This window comes from Vitis vinifera, chromosome 6 (assembly GCF_030704535.1).
Source record: "Vitis vinifera cultivar Pinot Noir 40024 chromosome 6, ASM3070453v1".
NCBI lineage: Eukaryota > Viridiplantae > Streptophyta > Magnoliopsida > Vitales > Vitaceae > Vitis > Vitis vinifera.
Window position 1 is genome coordinate 17,093,067 of NC_081810.1, and position 13,953 is coordinate 17,107,019.

At 40.1% G+C, this 13,953-nt stretch overlaps 1 protein-coding gene across 2 annotated transcripts in view; it reads right to left on the minus strand.

Moving 5' to 3' along the window:
• LOC100251263 (oligoribonuclease) overlaps positions 1-13,953 on the minus strand; it is a 43,887-nt gene that overhangs the window by 9,988 nt on the left and 19,946 nt on the right. The window contains exon 6 of one of the 2 annotated variants that reach the window (XM_002271292.5): positions 10,681-10,767. The exons of the other annotated variant lie outside the window; for it this stretch is intronic. Coding sequence (XP_002271328.1) covers positions 10,681-10,767 — 87 coding nt within the window. The remainder of the gene's footprint in view (positions 1-10,680; positions 10,768-13,953) is intronic. 2 annotated transcript variants of the gene reach the window in all.

Consider the following 13,953-nt stretch of genomic DNA (forward strand, 5'->3'; position numbering starts at 1 on the left):
TCATGTTGAACTCTTCTATCAAAGAGCCAAGGTTTTCCAAATAAAATATGACTTACTTTTATGGGTAAGACCTCACACCATACATACTCTTCAAAGTCCTTACCAAAAAGGAATGTTACTAATCATCGAAAACTTACCGGGATAGAGGTGTCATTAACCCATGCTACTCTAAATGGATTTGGATGTCTCTTTGTTTTAAGGTTTAGCTTCTCAACAAGTTCTTATGAAGCTATGTTCAAACTACTACCTCCATCAATGATCATAGTACATAATCTCCCTTGGCAAGAAATACGTATCTAGAAAATGCTAGTACATCACCAATCTTCTTCTCCTTTTAACTTTGGGATAGCTAATAAAGGTTGTACTACAAGACTATGTCCTTCCGTCATACCATCATAATAGTCACATTCTTCACTAACTTCATCTTCATTGTAGGTCTCTTCTTCCTTTGGGTAACTTTCCAATTCAGATTTTGGTTATTCAACACAAAAGTGTAAACCTTTAGTTGGGCACACAACAACATAATGACCATGCCCACCACACTTAAAGCATAAAGGACTCATGTCTACTTTTCTATCCCCAATACTCATTGAAGTTTTACCCTTATTACCATTCTTATGAGCCACATTCGAAGTCTGTTGAGTGTTGCCCCCACCATTCACATGATTAGAAGTTCTCAAGCTTGATGTGCTTAAAGGTTTGCTTGCTGTCTTGTTGGAGAAAATGCTCCCAAATTGTGAACTTGGACACCTGGAAACCCGAAATTTGAGGCCTTCTTCTATTTTGAGGGCTAGTTGATAAACATCATCTACGGTATAAGTGTGTGCAACTATCATCGCAAGTTGAATCTTCATTCGAAGTCCAGCTTTGTAGCGGGCTGCAAGTTGAGCATTACTTTCCCGCACTTGATTTCGAATGCTCAATTCATGGAATTCTTCTGTATATTCTTCAACGGACTTGGTACCTTGTTTAAGGGAAAACAATTTTGTATACATAAGTTGTTCATAATGACTTGGGAGAAAGTGCTCCTTCATCTTCAACTTCATCTCGTCCCATGTGTCAATAGGTGGTTGGCCAATTCTATGAACTTGATTCTCAATATTATGCCACCATAGAAGTAATATTAGAAAACAATGAGAGGAAAGAGCTGCTGCCAGAAAATAACTTGAGAACAAGTTATTCTGCTTTGATCTGAGGCATGATGAAGTGCAAAGTTGAAAAGTTTGAAGTGGAAAAAAAGTCTTTTCAGGTGAAGTTTGAAGGATCGAATGGTGGAACTTGGGTATCAGTAACAGAAAGGAGCCGTGGTTTTGTTGTATCAGTAGGATTTGGAAGGGAGGAGGTGGATTGGTTAACGGAGCACTTGAAGAAAGCTATGGAGTTGGAGAATACCAGGGGATTTACACGAAAGTTCAGGGGCGAGAATAAGATTCATTTGATGGAGATTTGCTTCAACAATAGAGGGCGATTCATGAAAATCACCGAGATTGCTACAAGAAGGAAACCTCTACTTCTTGTCATCCCCGAGGGTGTTAAAGGTAGTGGATGGGAAGTCCTTAGGAGGGCGATTCTTTCAGTGCAAGATTATTCTGATCAAGTCGGAGAAGAGCTGAAGAAGATGTTTGGCAATAATCAGATGAGTAAAAGCATATATAGAGGTGGTCGGTCATACGCAGAGGTGGTTGCAGAGGATGGAATTAGGAGTGGAGTTCCATTATCAGCTGGAAAATGGGTTAGAGCCGTAATATGTGAATGCAAAGAAAAAGTTCAAGACTGGACTCATGAAGGCAAGGCCATTGCGAGGATGTTGGGTGTGAAAGGTATGGTGTCTATAAACCCCATTTCCGCCTTTAAGGGGTGTTTCTTTGTGAGTACAGCAGGAAGAGCAAAATGGTTACAAGAGCAGGAGAGACTTTTAGTGAAAGGAAGGCTTGTTCTCCTAAGAAGATGGTCGCCAAGAGAAAATATGATTATTCCTGGAAAATTCAGAAGGGGTTGGTTAGTGTTGAAAGGCCTTCCTTTTCACTTGTGGGAGGAAGACCAACTGAAATTCATCTTGAAGAAGTGGGGGAGGGTGACGGAGGTAGCAAGGGAAGCCGTGAAGCTGTTGGACTTGACGAAGGTGAAGCTGTGGGTGGAGATGCATCCTAATGTCGTGCTTCCAGCGTTGCTTGAGGTGGAAGACGGGGCCTGGAAACATACAGTAGCAGTTTCAGTCATCGGAGAAGAGGGCGAAGATGGCAATGTCACGTCCGAGACATCCCATTGTAGGTACGAGTGGTTGAAAGAAGGGGGTTGCGTCTCTCAGACGCCAAAATTTGCAAGAGGGGCTACGAGGTAGTATCAGGGGTAATGAGTGCTACAGTAGGGAGCTTCTTCCCTGGGCACGTTATCGGTGTTCGAGTACAAGCATGGCGACCAAAAGGGAGAAAGGATGGGAAGGGCGCAGATTGGGCTTAGTAGAAGAAGACATTCTTGGGCCCATAGTGCCTGAGTCTTCTACTAAAGCCCATCCAGTAAGGGCCCAAAAAGGGAGAAGGAGTCGTGGGCTTCACGCTGGCCCAGACGTCCCTCAAGCCCATGACGCAGCAACATCCCTTTCTTTTCCACAGCGAGCAGGCTCCTCTGCAAAAGCGACCACGCAGCCTCGTTCAGGCGATGAGAGGGCCGACGTCGAGGTAATACTTGGAGAGGATGGTCGAGCCGATGAGTTTCAGGCCCAGACTTCATCCAACCCTAGCCCACCTTCAGAGACAGAAGAGGTGAGTTATGGGCGTCGGACTATGGGCTGTAAGTCATTAGGCCCGTCGGGGTTGGGCCAAGTTCAAGGAGGATCGATGTCGTCTAGCATGAGATATAGGTCTCGAGAGGGAGAAAGCGCAGCGAGAAAGGGGAAAGCTCCAATGGATCAGATGGAAGACTTCACATAAGGGGAAAAGACGATGGATTCAAGGGAGATGTGGTCCAAACTCTTCCTTCCAAGCGTGGCTAGCCGTCATAGACAACGGAGTAGCAGCAAGACTCTTCCCCTACGGAGCGCAGCGTCACTTTGCGAAGTCCGCAATCTGGAAGTGGATGGCGGGATGGGATCTCAACAGATACGAGGTATCAGAGAGAGTCCCATCTTCCGTTGTCTTCTACCAAGGAAATGCAACAGCTGGTCGAAGGAAGAAACCTCGACGTCAAGAGGAGAGATGGAATCGCAAAAATCCCAACTCAAAGATGACAAAGGAGGATTTACGGGCCGAGCGGGGTACGATCCTTGTGGTTCTTCAGTCACGGTGTCACCTTCTATTCCAAGAACCAGAGGTAAAGAAATCATTTGGGGAGGAAATTGTGAAATTCCGGGAGTGGAAAACTTGGAGGTAAGTCAGCCTTTTTCTTCTCAGCCACCCGAGCCTTATCCCTATCCTTCCTGTAATCTGGAAAAGAATCTTCCATGTCCCTCCGGTCCTCATCTCCCATATTCAGAAATTCTTTCCCAGTCTCCTTCGGTAAATCAAGGTAAATTTAAAATTTTCCTGAAATAGGCGATGTTGGCCCCTTAAATTTTGTTGGCATCCCTGTCCATGTTGAGGAGGAGAATCAGAGAGCTGTTTCTAACCAGATGTCCGAGAGATCTACCCCTGGGAAGTCTTCTAACCTGATGCCAGGCAGTCCGGGGGTTAATGAGGCATCCCCGCCGGAAGACTTTCTTATAGATGGCATGTCCCCTAGGAAAATGGCTAAAGTGCGAGAGGTCCTATGCTCTCTGGACATTAAGGTGTACTCTAGGAGGAAGAATAGAGGTCCATAGGCGTTTGAATCCAGGTGGATTTGGTTTGGAGGGTTAGGGCCTGAGTGTTTTCCATGAAAATTATCAGTTGGAATGTTAGGGGTTTGGGTTCAAGTAATAAGCGAAGGGTGATTAAAGATTTCCTTAGGTTAGAGAACCCGGATGTTGTGATGATTCAGGAAACAAAAAAGGAGAAGTGCGACAGAAGGCTAGTGGGCAGTGTCTGGACGGTCAGAAATAAGGATTGGGTTATTCTCCCGGCGTGTGGGGCTTCAGGAGGGATTTTGTTCATTTGGGACTCAAAAAAGTTGTGCAAGGAGGAGGTGGTATTAGGCTCTTTCTCGATATCGGTCAAGTTCGCCTTGGAGGGCTGTGGACCTCTTTGGATTTCTGTAGTTTATGGTCCAAATAGTCCCTCACTTAGGAAGGATTTTTGGGTGGAACTTTATGACATTTATGGTCTAACTTTCCCGTTGTGGTGTGTGGGCGGTGATTTTAATGTCATAAGGAGAAGTTCAGAAAAATTAGGGGGCTCTAGGCTAACTTCAAGCATGAGGGACTTTGATAGTTTTATTAGAGAAAGTGAATTGCTTGATCCACCTCTTCGGAACGCATCATTCACTTGGTCAAATATGCAAGAGTCTCCCGTGTGTAAGAGATTAGACCGTTTTCTTTACTCAAATGAGTGGGGGCAGCTCTTTCCCCAAGGCATTCAAGAAACCCTTATCAGAAGGACCTCGGATCATTGGCCAATTGCTTTGGATACCAACCCATTCATGTGGGGCCCAACTCCTTTTAGATTTGAGAACATGTGGCTGCAACATCCTAGTTTCAAGGAGAACTTTAGAAATTGGTGGAGGGGTTTTCAAGGAAACGGATGGGAAGGCCACAAGTTCATGAGGAGATTACAATTTGTTAAAGCCAAAGTGAAGGAATGGAATAAGCTTTCTTTTGGAGAGCTTAATGAAAAGAAAAAAAGTATCCTCAAGGATTTAGCTAACTTTGACGCCATTGAGCAGGATGGGGGTCTCACCTCTGAATTGTTAGATCAAAGAGCCTTAAGAAAAGGGGAGCTAGAGGAATTAATTTTGAGGGAGGAAATCCATTGGAGACAAAAAGCTAGGGTGAAATGGGTTAAGGAAGAGGATTGCAACTCTAAGTTTTTTCATAAAGTGGCTAATGGTAGGCGAAATAGGAAGTATATCAAGACATTGGAAAATGAAAGGGCCTTAGTGTTGAATAATGTCGAGAGCATCACAGAGGAGATCTTACTTTACTTTGAAAAACTCTACGCGAATCCTATAGGAGAGTCTTGGAGTATTGAAGGATTAGATTGGTCCCCTATTTCGGAAGAAAGTGCAATAAGTTTGGATGCCCCTTTCACTGAAGAAGAGATTTATAAGGCCATATTTCAGATGGATAGGGACAAGGCTCCGGGGCCTGATGGCTTTACTATTGCAGTATTCCAAGATTGTTGGGATGTGATTAAGGAGGATTTAGTGAGAGTGTTCGCAGAATTTCATAGGAGCGGAGTTATCAATCAAAGCACTAATGCCTCTTTCATTGTTTTTCTGCCCAAAAAGAGTACGACAAAGAAAATCTCAGATTTTAGACCCATTAGTTTGATCACTAGTCTCTATAAGATAATAGCCAAAGTGCTCTCAGGGCGTCTAAGAGGGGTCTTACATGAAACCATCCATTCTACTCAAGGCGCTTTTGTTCAAGGGAGACAAATAATGGATGCAGTCCTCATAGCAAATGAGATAGTGGATGAGAGAAGACGATCAGGGGAGGAAGGTGTCGTCTTTAAAATTGATTTTGAAAAGGCTTACGATCACGTGAGGTGGGATTTTTTGGATCAAGTGTTGGAGAAGAAGGGGTTCAGTCCTAGATGGAGGAAATGGATGAGTGGATGTTTGTCCTCAGTATCTTATGCAGTATTGGTGAATGGTAGCGCTAAAGGTTGGGTTAAGGCATCGAGAGGATTAAGACAAGGAGACCCTTTATCCCCCTTTTTGTTTACTTTAGTAGCAGATGTATTGAGTAGGATGTTTTTGAGAGCAGAGGAGAGAAATATGTTGGAGAGTTTCAAGGTGGGTAGAAACAGAACTAGGGTATCTCATTTGCAATTTGCCGATGACACCATCTTCTTTCCTAACACTAGGGAGGAAGACTTGCAGACTCTCAAGAGTCTTTTGTTAGCATTTGGGCATATTTCTGGACTTAAGGTCAATTTAGACAAGAGTAATATTTATGGTATCGATTTGGATCAAGCTCATATTTCAAGATTGGCTGAGACACTTGAATGCAAGGCTTCTGGTTGGCCTATACTCCATCTGGGTCTTCCTTTGGGTGGGAACCCCAGGGCAGGTGGATTTTGGGATCCTGTGATTGAGAGAATTTCAAGAAGATTAGATGGTTGGCAAAAGGCATACCTATCCTTCGGAGGGAGGATAACTCTCATCCAATCTTGCCTTACCCATATGCCCTGTTACTTTCTTTCTTTATTTAAGTTACCCGCTTCAGTAGCTGCTAAAATCGAGAGGTTGCAGAGGGATTTTTTATGGTCAGGGATTGGGGAAGGCAAAAAGGATCATTTAGTCAGGTGGGATGTCGTGTGTAAACCGAAGGAAATAGGGGGTTTGGGTTTTTGGAATATTTCTCTGAGGAATCTCGCTCTTTTAGGGAAATGGTTGTGGAGGTACCCTAGAGAGGGTTCAGCTCTATGGCATCAGGTCATACTAAGCATCTATGGTTCACACTCCAATGGTTGGGATGCCAACACAATAGTCAGATGGTCACATCGCTGTCCTTGGAAGGCTATTTCTCAAGTCTTTCAGGAGTTTTCCTCGTTTACTCGATTTGTGGTAGGAAATAGGGAAAGAATTCGGTTCTGGGAAGATTTGTGGTGGGGGGACCAACCTTTGGGATCCCAATATCCAAGTCTATTTAGAGTAGTCTTGGATAAAAACATACCTATTTCTTCAGTTCTCGGTCCTACTCGTCTTTTCTCTTGGAATTTAAATTTCCGTCATAACTTGTCAGATTCTAAGATTGAGGACTTAGAAGGCCTCATGCGATCTCTTGATGGAGTGCATTTATCTCCTTCGGTTCCAGATGCCAGATTGTGGCCCTTATCTTCTTCAGGGCTTTTTTCAGCTAAATCTTTCTTTCTAGCTTTATCCCAATTTTTTGGATCTCCTCAGGTTTTTCCTTCTAAATTCGTTTGGAATTCTCAAATTCCTTTCAAAGTGCAGTCCTTCATCTGGTTAGTGGCACACAAGAAGGTGAATACTAATGACATGCTACAAGTGAGAAGACCCTACAAAGCCCTTAGTATGGATATTTGTATTCTGTGCATGAAGCATGGGGAATCAGCTGATCATATTTTTCTTCATTGCTCCTTGACGATGGGGTTATGGCACAGGTTATTTCAGTTAGCTAAGATGGATTGGGTCCCCCCGAGGAGCATCCTTGACATGATGTACATCAAATTCAATGGATTTGGTTCGTCTAAGAGGGGGATAGCCTTGTGGCAAGCTGCAAACATCGCTCTTATTCGGATTGTGTGAAGGGAAAGAAATGCAAGGATTTTTGAGGATAAAGCAAGGAATTCAAAGTTTCTATGGGACTCTATTGTTTTCCTTGCTTCTCTTTGGGCTTATTGTTCCAAGGTTTTTAAGGGGACTCCCCTTAATGCGTTACATCTTGATTGGATAGCAACGTGTACTCCATAAGGAGTGGTCTTTTTAGAGTGTTTGCTTATTTTTCAATGTATTTTTCTATAGCTTAGCTTTCTTTGGCAGGAGGATTCCTCATCCTTCTTTTGTAGTTATTTTTATCTATCAATAAATCTTTGTGTCGTTTCCAATCAAAAAAAAAAATATTTTGCCACCATAGACGTGCTACTCCTTTCAACTATGCCTTCACAAAACGAATTTTTCTATTTTCGGGCATTGCATACCAATCAAAGTAATCTTCCATTGACATAATTCAATCAAGAAAAGCTGCTAGATTTAGTTTTCCATAATATTCAGCAACTTCAAGACGTACCTTTTTAGTCACATCATCATCTAGCTCAAAAAGTCTAGCCCTTGTTTGAGTCCCCATCATAAAATTGTCTTGTTTTTCGCGTGATTGACTTGGCGATTGTCTAAATTGATGACTTGCAATCTTCTCTTCAATTGGTCATTTTTCTTGACTCTTTTCTAATAACTTCATGATCTCATCAAGTTTGCTATTTAGTTGTATTATAGCATCTTGATGGGATTGTTGTGTGGCTGAAATTTCCTCCAAGCGTATTGTAGCGGCATCTTGATTGTTAGAAGTTTTTTTAGAACTCATGCTGGCATAAGTTGCTCCACTCCTTAATTGCATATGCCTTCAAGCCAAGAACTTTGGCTCTGATACCAAAATTGATGTAGGACAACCCTAGGATGGTTGCCTACACTCAAGAGTAGGTGGACTAGGGTTTTATTTTTTTAGGGTGTAAGGAGAGGAACAAAGAATAAATTTTATGGTAGAGAAAATTATAAGATAAGAAATAGAGAGAAAGAAGAAACAATGAAGAAAAGATTGAAAACCTTAAGAGTCTCACTAAGCCTTCTAGGAGTCTCACCTAAAAGAAAATCAATGGAGTCTCACCATTGAGGATTGCAACCTTGCAATGAAAGAAAATATAATATTATTCATAAATTCATTCCTTTGATTTACATTGATTAGTCTATTTATAGGTTTATCTAAGAAATCCAAAGTCTTCTAGGACTCTAATAACCTATTATGATTCTAATTCTAACTATATTATAACTCAACTAGCTAATCTTAATTAGACTCCAACAAATACCAATCCCAATTCAATTCTAATTAATATTAATCCTACTTAAAGTTTACTTAGGTCTTCCATTTCTTCCTTGAATAAACTTTAAAAGGCTTTCCCCCATCACCTAGACTTCTGTCTCCAAGAGATTTCTTCCCTCAACACCCAAGTCTTATACGACTCCCTAGCCTCCTTCCTAGCTTCACAATCTTCCAGATTTAAGCTGAATATTTCTCCATTTCATCCCAATACTCCACCTATTTGAGAGCTTCACCCTTTTTAGTATCAATGAGACCAAACACTTCTTTATTCCAAGTCTTCAAAATATCTTTTAAGGCTCTCAATTTTGCATCCAAAACAAAGTTGTAGGTCCCGATAAAATTTAAACTCCCCCACCACTTCTTCATCTGGTCTTTGAACCCCTTCTCCTCCAACCACATGTTCTCAAATCTAAAAGGGGAAGGACCCCTCTTCATACCTCCACCTTCTAGGAGAATGGGAAAGTGGTCAGAAACTGGTCTAGGAAGGATCCCCTGCATAACCCCATTAAACATGTTATCCCAGTTATCTGTCACTAAAAACCGGTCAAGTCTAGAGTGGGACTGGTTATTCAACCCGCCTCTCCAGGTAAAAGGTCCCCCCTTAAAGGAAAGTCCCTTAGCTCCAAATCCTCTACCACTTCTGAAAATCTCCTCATTGAAGCCGAAAGCCCACCACCCTTACTACGCTCCCCTGGATATATAACCATATTGAAATCCCCTCCCACACACCAAGGGTCATTCCATAACCCTTTTATTGACCCAAGCTCCTCCCAGAATTCCTCTTTATCCCTATTGCATACCGGCCCATACACACCAGTGAACACCCACATCAACCCATCCACACAATTCTTAAACCGATAAGAAATTGAGAGCTCCCCCTCTTCCACATCAACCAATTCAACCAATCTGTTATCCCAAAACACCAGTATACCTCCTGTTGCACCCCTAGAATTGACTGCTCTTCGGTCTAGATGTCTTCCCACCCCAAGACTACGGACAAGCCCCGTACTCGTTTCCTTAATTTTAGTTTCCTGCAAACAAACCACATCCGCTTTTTGGGATTTTATGACTGACTTAATGACCCTTCTCTTATTACTGTCATTTACCCCTCTGACATTCCAAGATAGAGCATCCTAGAATACCAAGAAATAAGGGATAATAATACCAAGAAATCTCCAACAAGAAGACTATAGAGCCCTAAAGAAAGCAGGACAAAAATGAAAAATTGGTCAACCTAGGCAATATGAGCGTGTGTGTATGCACACAAAAATAGGGGAAATTCTTTCATGGATCAAAAAAATTAGCCACTTCCTAGGCTTCATCACTACAAGATTAACCTCAAATTTTTAACATAACAAAATCCCTCTTCTAGGATTTTAACAAGTGAAATGCAGATCAACAATATATATAAACAACATGACCTTCCAGACCATAAGTAGGTCAAGAGTGCTCAAACTAGGCTCTTCTGAGGAACACAGATGCCACTACTATTCTCTAATTAAAAAATATTGTGCAAAAGAAGTGTTTGTGAGTCAAAAGGTGAAGTGGCGCCAGGCTTTATGAAGCATGCTAAGAGCCACATATAATTTCTATCATGGTTTACATTAAAGTGATAAAATGCAGAATCTCATGTAAAAAAAATATACACATACATACATATATATATATATATATATATATATATATATATATATATATATATATATATATATATATCACTGTTTATCCATGTATCAACTGCATGCATCAAGGTGTTAAAGTTCTATGAAAGATTCACTATTTTGCAATCTCCCTCTGGTCTGGAGCCATATAAAGATTATAATATTGCTCTAGAATTAGTAGACTGACAAATTTTCTAAATACTTGGTTATTATTCCTATTCCAATCCCAATCAAGATTGAAAGGGAACCCAGAATATAAAAAAATTCTAAAACGTGGGATCCATCAGGCTTCATTCACAGAATCAGTGTTTCTACTATTCTAGTGAAATAAACTAGGCTTATATGGAAGTCTTCGTTGGCATATAGGAGGAAACTATGATATACTACCTTTAAAAAGAGAAAATCCATATAAACTGAATTTCCTGCCAGAAGAGGGGTGTATGTACCAACATTTCTCTTGACAAATTCTATGACCTGTCAAATTCAAACATGATTACATTAAAAAGCTCAATGAACAGAAATGAACAACTATTTAAACATCAAGTAGAGATCTTAGTTGAAACACATGAAAATAGAAAGTTGTAGAAAATAATGGAAATTGTTATGCATCTAAAGATATATATGTGTGTACATGTGGAAGGATGTGATTATGGATGTCATTGTCCCAAACATTAAATTCTTTTTTCTTTCTGATAAGCAAATTTGAGAATTGTATGTCTGTAGTATGAATGTTGACAACTACATACATATATATGTAACTATGTATGTATGAGTATATAGGTGAACATATAAATGCACATGCATAGTAAAAAACAATATTTAACACCTCAATCCAAGTACATAAGAAGTATACAAAAGCACCAAAAGAACGGCAAAGAAAGTACCCCTACATTTGACTAACTGCACCACACACGAATTATGAAATCCAAAAAAAGATAGGTTAGAAACTCCTAAAACTTCCTAGAGCACTCAAATAGAGATTTAAGATAAGCCTTCCAAAACTTGATCCAAACACTCAAAATATTCAAACATTTAAAAGTTCTACTATTGCCAAAAACATCAAAATAAGCCCTTATCTACACCTTCCTTCATACTCACAAAATTCTCATGCCAACCACATAGAACCTTCTCTACTGATTGAAGGAGCACCCAAGGGATACCAAAAAGGGAGAACAAGGGTGCCAATAGATGCAGGCCTTTCTGCAATGGATTAGGATGCAGTCTATTAAATCCTCAATAAGCTTGCATTGGCAACACCTGCCAAAGAACAACCTTCTTCAAAAGTTCGTTCTTGGTCATCTTCCCTCATAGTAACTCCTACACAGAAGGCCTGCCTTTGACGGAGCCCTTGAACCCACATCTCCCTTGCAGGGAAGGAACCAAAAGCAACAAAGGCAAAGGATATAGAAGGATTTAGATGAACAAAAATAAATTTAACCTTTATTTATGTTGATATTCATTTCAGGTATCTTTTAAAAAAACCTTTCATAAATGAATATTGAGGGAAAAAATGTCGTTTTTCCCCCAAATATTAGCTGGACCTAAAAGAAAACATTGCTTATAGATCAACCCAAGCATGCAAGGATCAATCTAGTCATGCCCGTTAGATCCTAAAAAATATTAATTGATCCAATTAACCTATATTTTTTTTTCTTTTAGAATATTATTCCAATTAAGTCCACTGTTTTTCTGGTTTTTTAAATCCACATATATATGAATTTTTCTTCTCCAACCATAGCTTCAAATGCACTCTACTACAAAATTTAGAGAGCATTATTTGTGTGTGTGTGTGTGTGTGTGTGTGTGTTTGTGTGTGTGTGTGTGAGAGAGAGAGAGAGAGAATTGAAGATATTATTCCTTCTTTTATTCAAAAATCTGGTTCCTTCATGAAAATTATTTGAAAGATTCTTTTTTTTTTTTTTTTTTTGATAGGAAACAACAAAATAACCTAGAAACTCATCCATCTTTTGTTTTGGGCGGTGCTCATGTTAGAGTTTGATCCCTTGATGTTTTTGGGATCAGGAAGGCACAGGATTTGCATTCCTAGAGACAAACAGGTGCATATACCAGGGTTTAAAGTAATAAGTTCATATATAAGGTTTTGGATCTGCATTGCGCATTCCTTATGGTATTCATCATATCCAATTTCAACTATATAAGGTCCCATAGTTTTTCTCTTTAAGGGCTTTGCAGGTTAATAAAAAATTTTCTTCATCATTTTATATTGTTAATATTTTCAAGCCATATTATTGACTTATTACATAAGCATAGGCATTTTATTTAAAAGATGTAATTCCAAATAGTCAGGTTAAATAATAAGGGGGGATGATCACAAACTTTTAGATTGGAAGCATAATAACTATGGCAGGAGTTTACCCTTTTCTGTCAGTCTCGTTCCCTGTAGCTCCATGAGCCGATGGTTCATTCATAAGAAAAAAAAAAAGGTTAGTTTCATAAGTTGTTCCCATGGTTGGCAGGTGGAGATGAATCACGACAGCTTGGCACTCCACCATTGCTATGGACGGACTCTAATGGTAAACTCATACACCCGTGATCAAGAGTCAATGAATATATTGGATTCATTAACAATTCACAGCTGGGCCTTTGTCTCTAACTGAACTGTGGTGCCGTAGCTTCTTATGCTGCAGCCCATACCATCCTAGCACTTCCCATACTTTTTCTACCACTAATAAGACTGGTGCCCGCACAGCCTATGTCTTTGCTTCTTATGCCTTTGTTGCCCTTATCCCACCCGCAACTAGCTTAGATTCTGCTGATTCAGATGCTGGTGGTCTAACTTGAATGGAATCTGATCGATCTTGATATGGAACAACTAGAAAGTTCATGCATAAACTCCTCTGCCTCTGCCAACCTTTTGCACACCTATGCACCTACCCTGCATGTTGTTTCAGGGTAGGTATGATTGTTTCAAAATCAAATATTAATGTTAGTTTGAATTATACTTACCTAAATATTTTGGAATTTTAACTCCATATATCTTCACTGTAATGATTCACTATCAACTTTGTTGATATTGTCCGCTTTGAGACCAAAAGGCCCTCACAGCTTTACAACACGTCTACATAGTTAAAACAAGTTCATACATATATAGCATGAGGAACTTTTTCCCCTATTTGATGCGGTATATCACAATCATCCTTCCATGCAAACACAATATCCTCATTATGTCCCATGGGATTATGGGGTCAAAGCCGCCAAATAGACAAAAATCTCTTAAAGGGCCAAACACACTCCCAGATTAAGGTTGGGGATCGGCTCTAATACCATTTGTAATGACTCGCTCTCAACCATGTAGATATTGTCTACTTTAGACCCAAAGGGCCCTCATGGCTTTAAAACGTTTTTATATTGTTAAGAGTAATTTATTCATATATCAAGTCACAAACTTTTTCCCCTATCCGATGTGGGATATCATATTCAACTTCAAGATTTTCAAGTCCAATAAACGAGTCAATTTGAATTCCCTTAACCAGATGCAACCAAAGTTGTTATAGCGGCTCCATATGAAAAAACAAATATTTAAATAATCTAAAAGAAAGAAAGAAAGAAAGAAAGAAAGAAAAGCTATGTATCTAGGACAAAAAAAAATTCCACCATGGACCTGATAACTAAAATTTATAGGCCGATCAAGTTTATCAA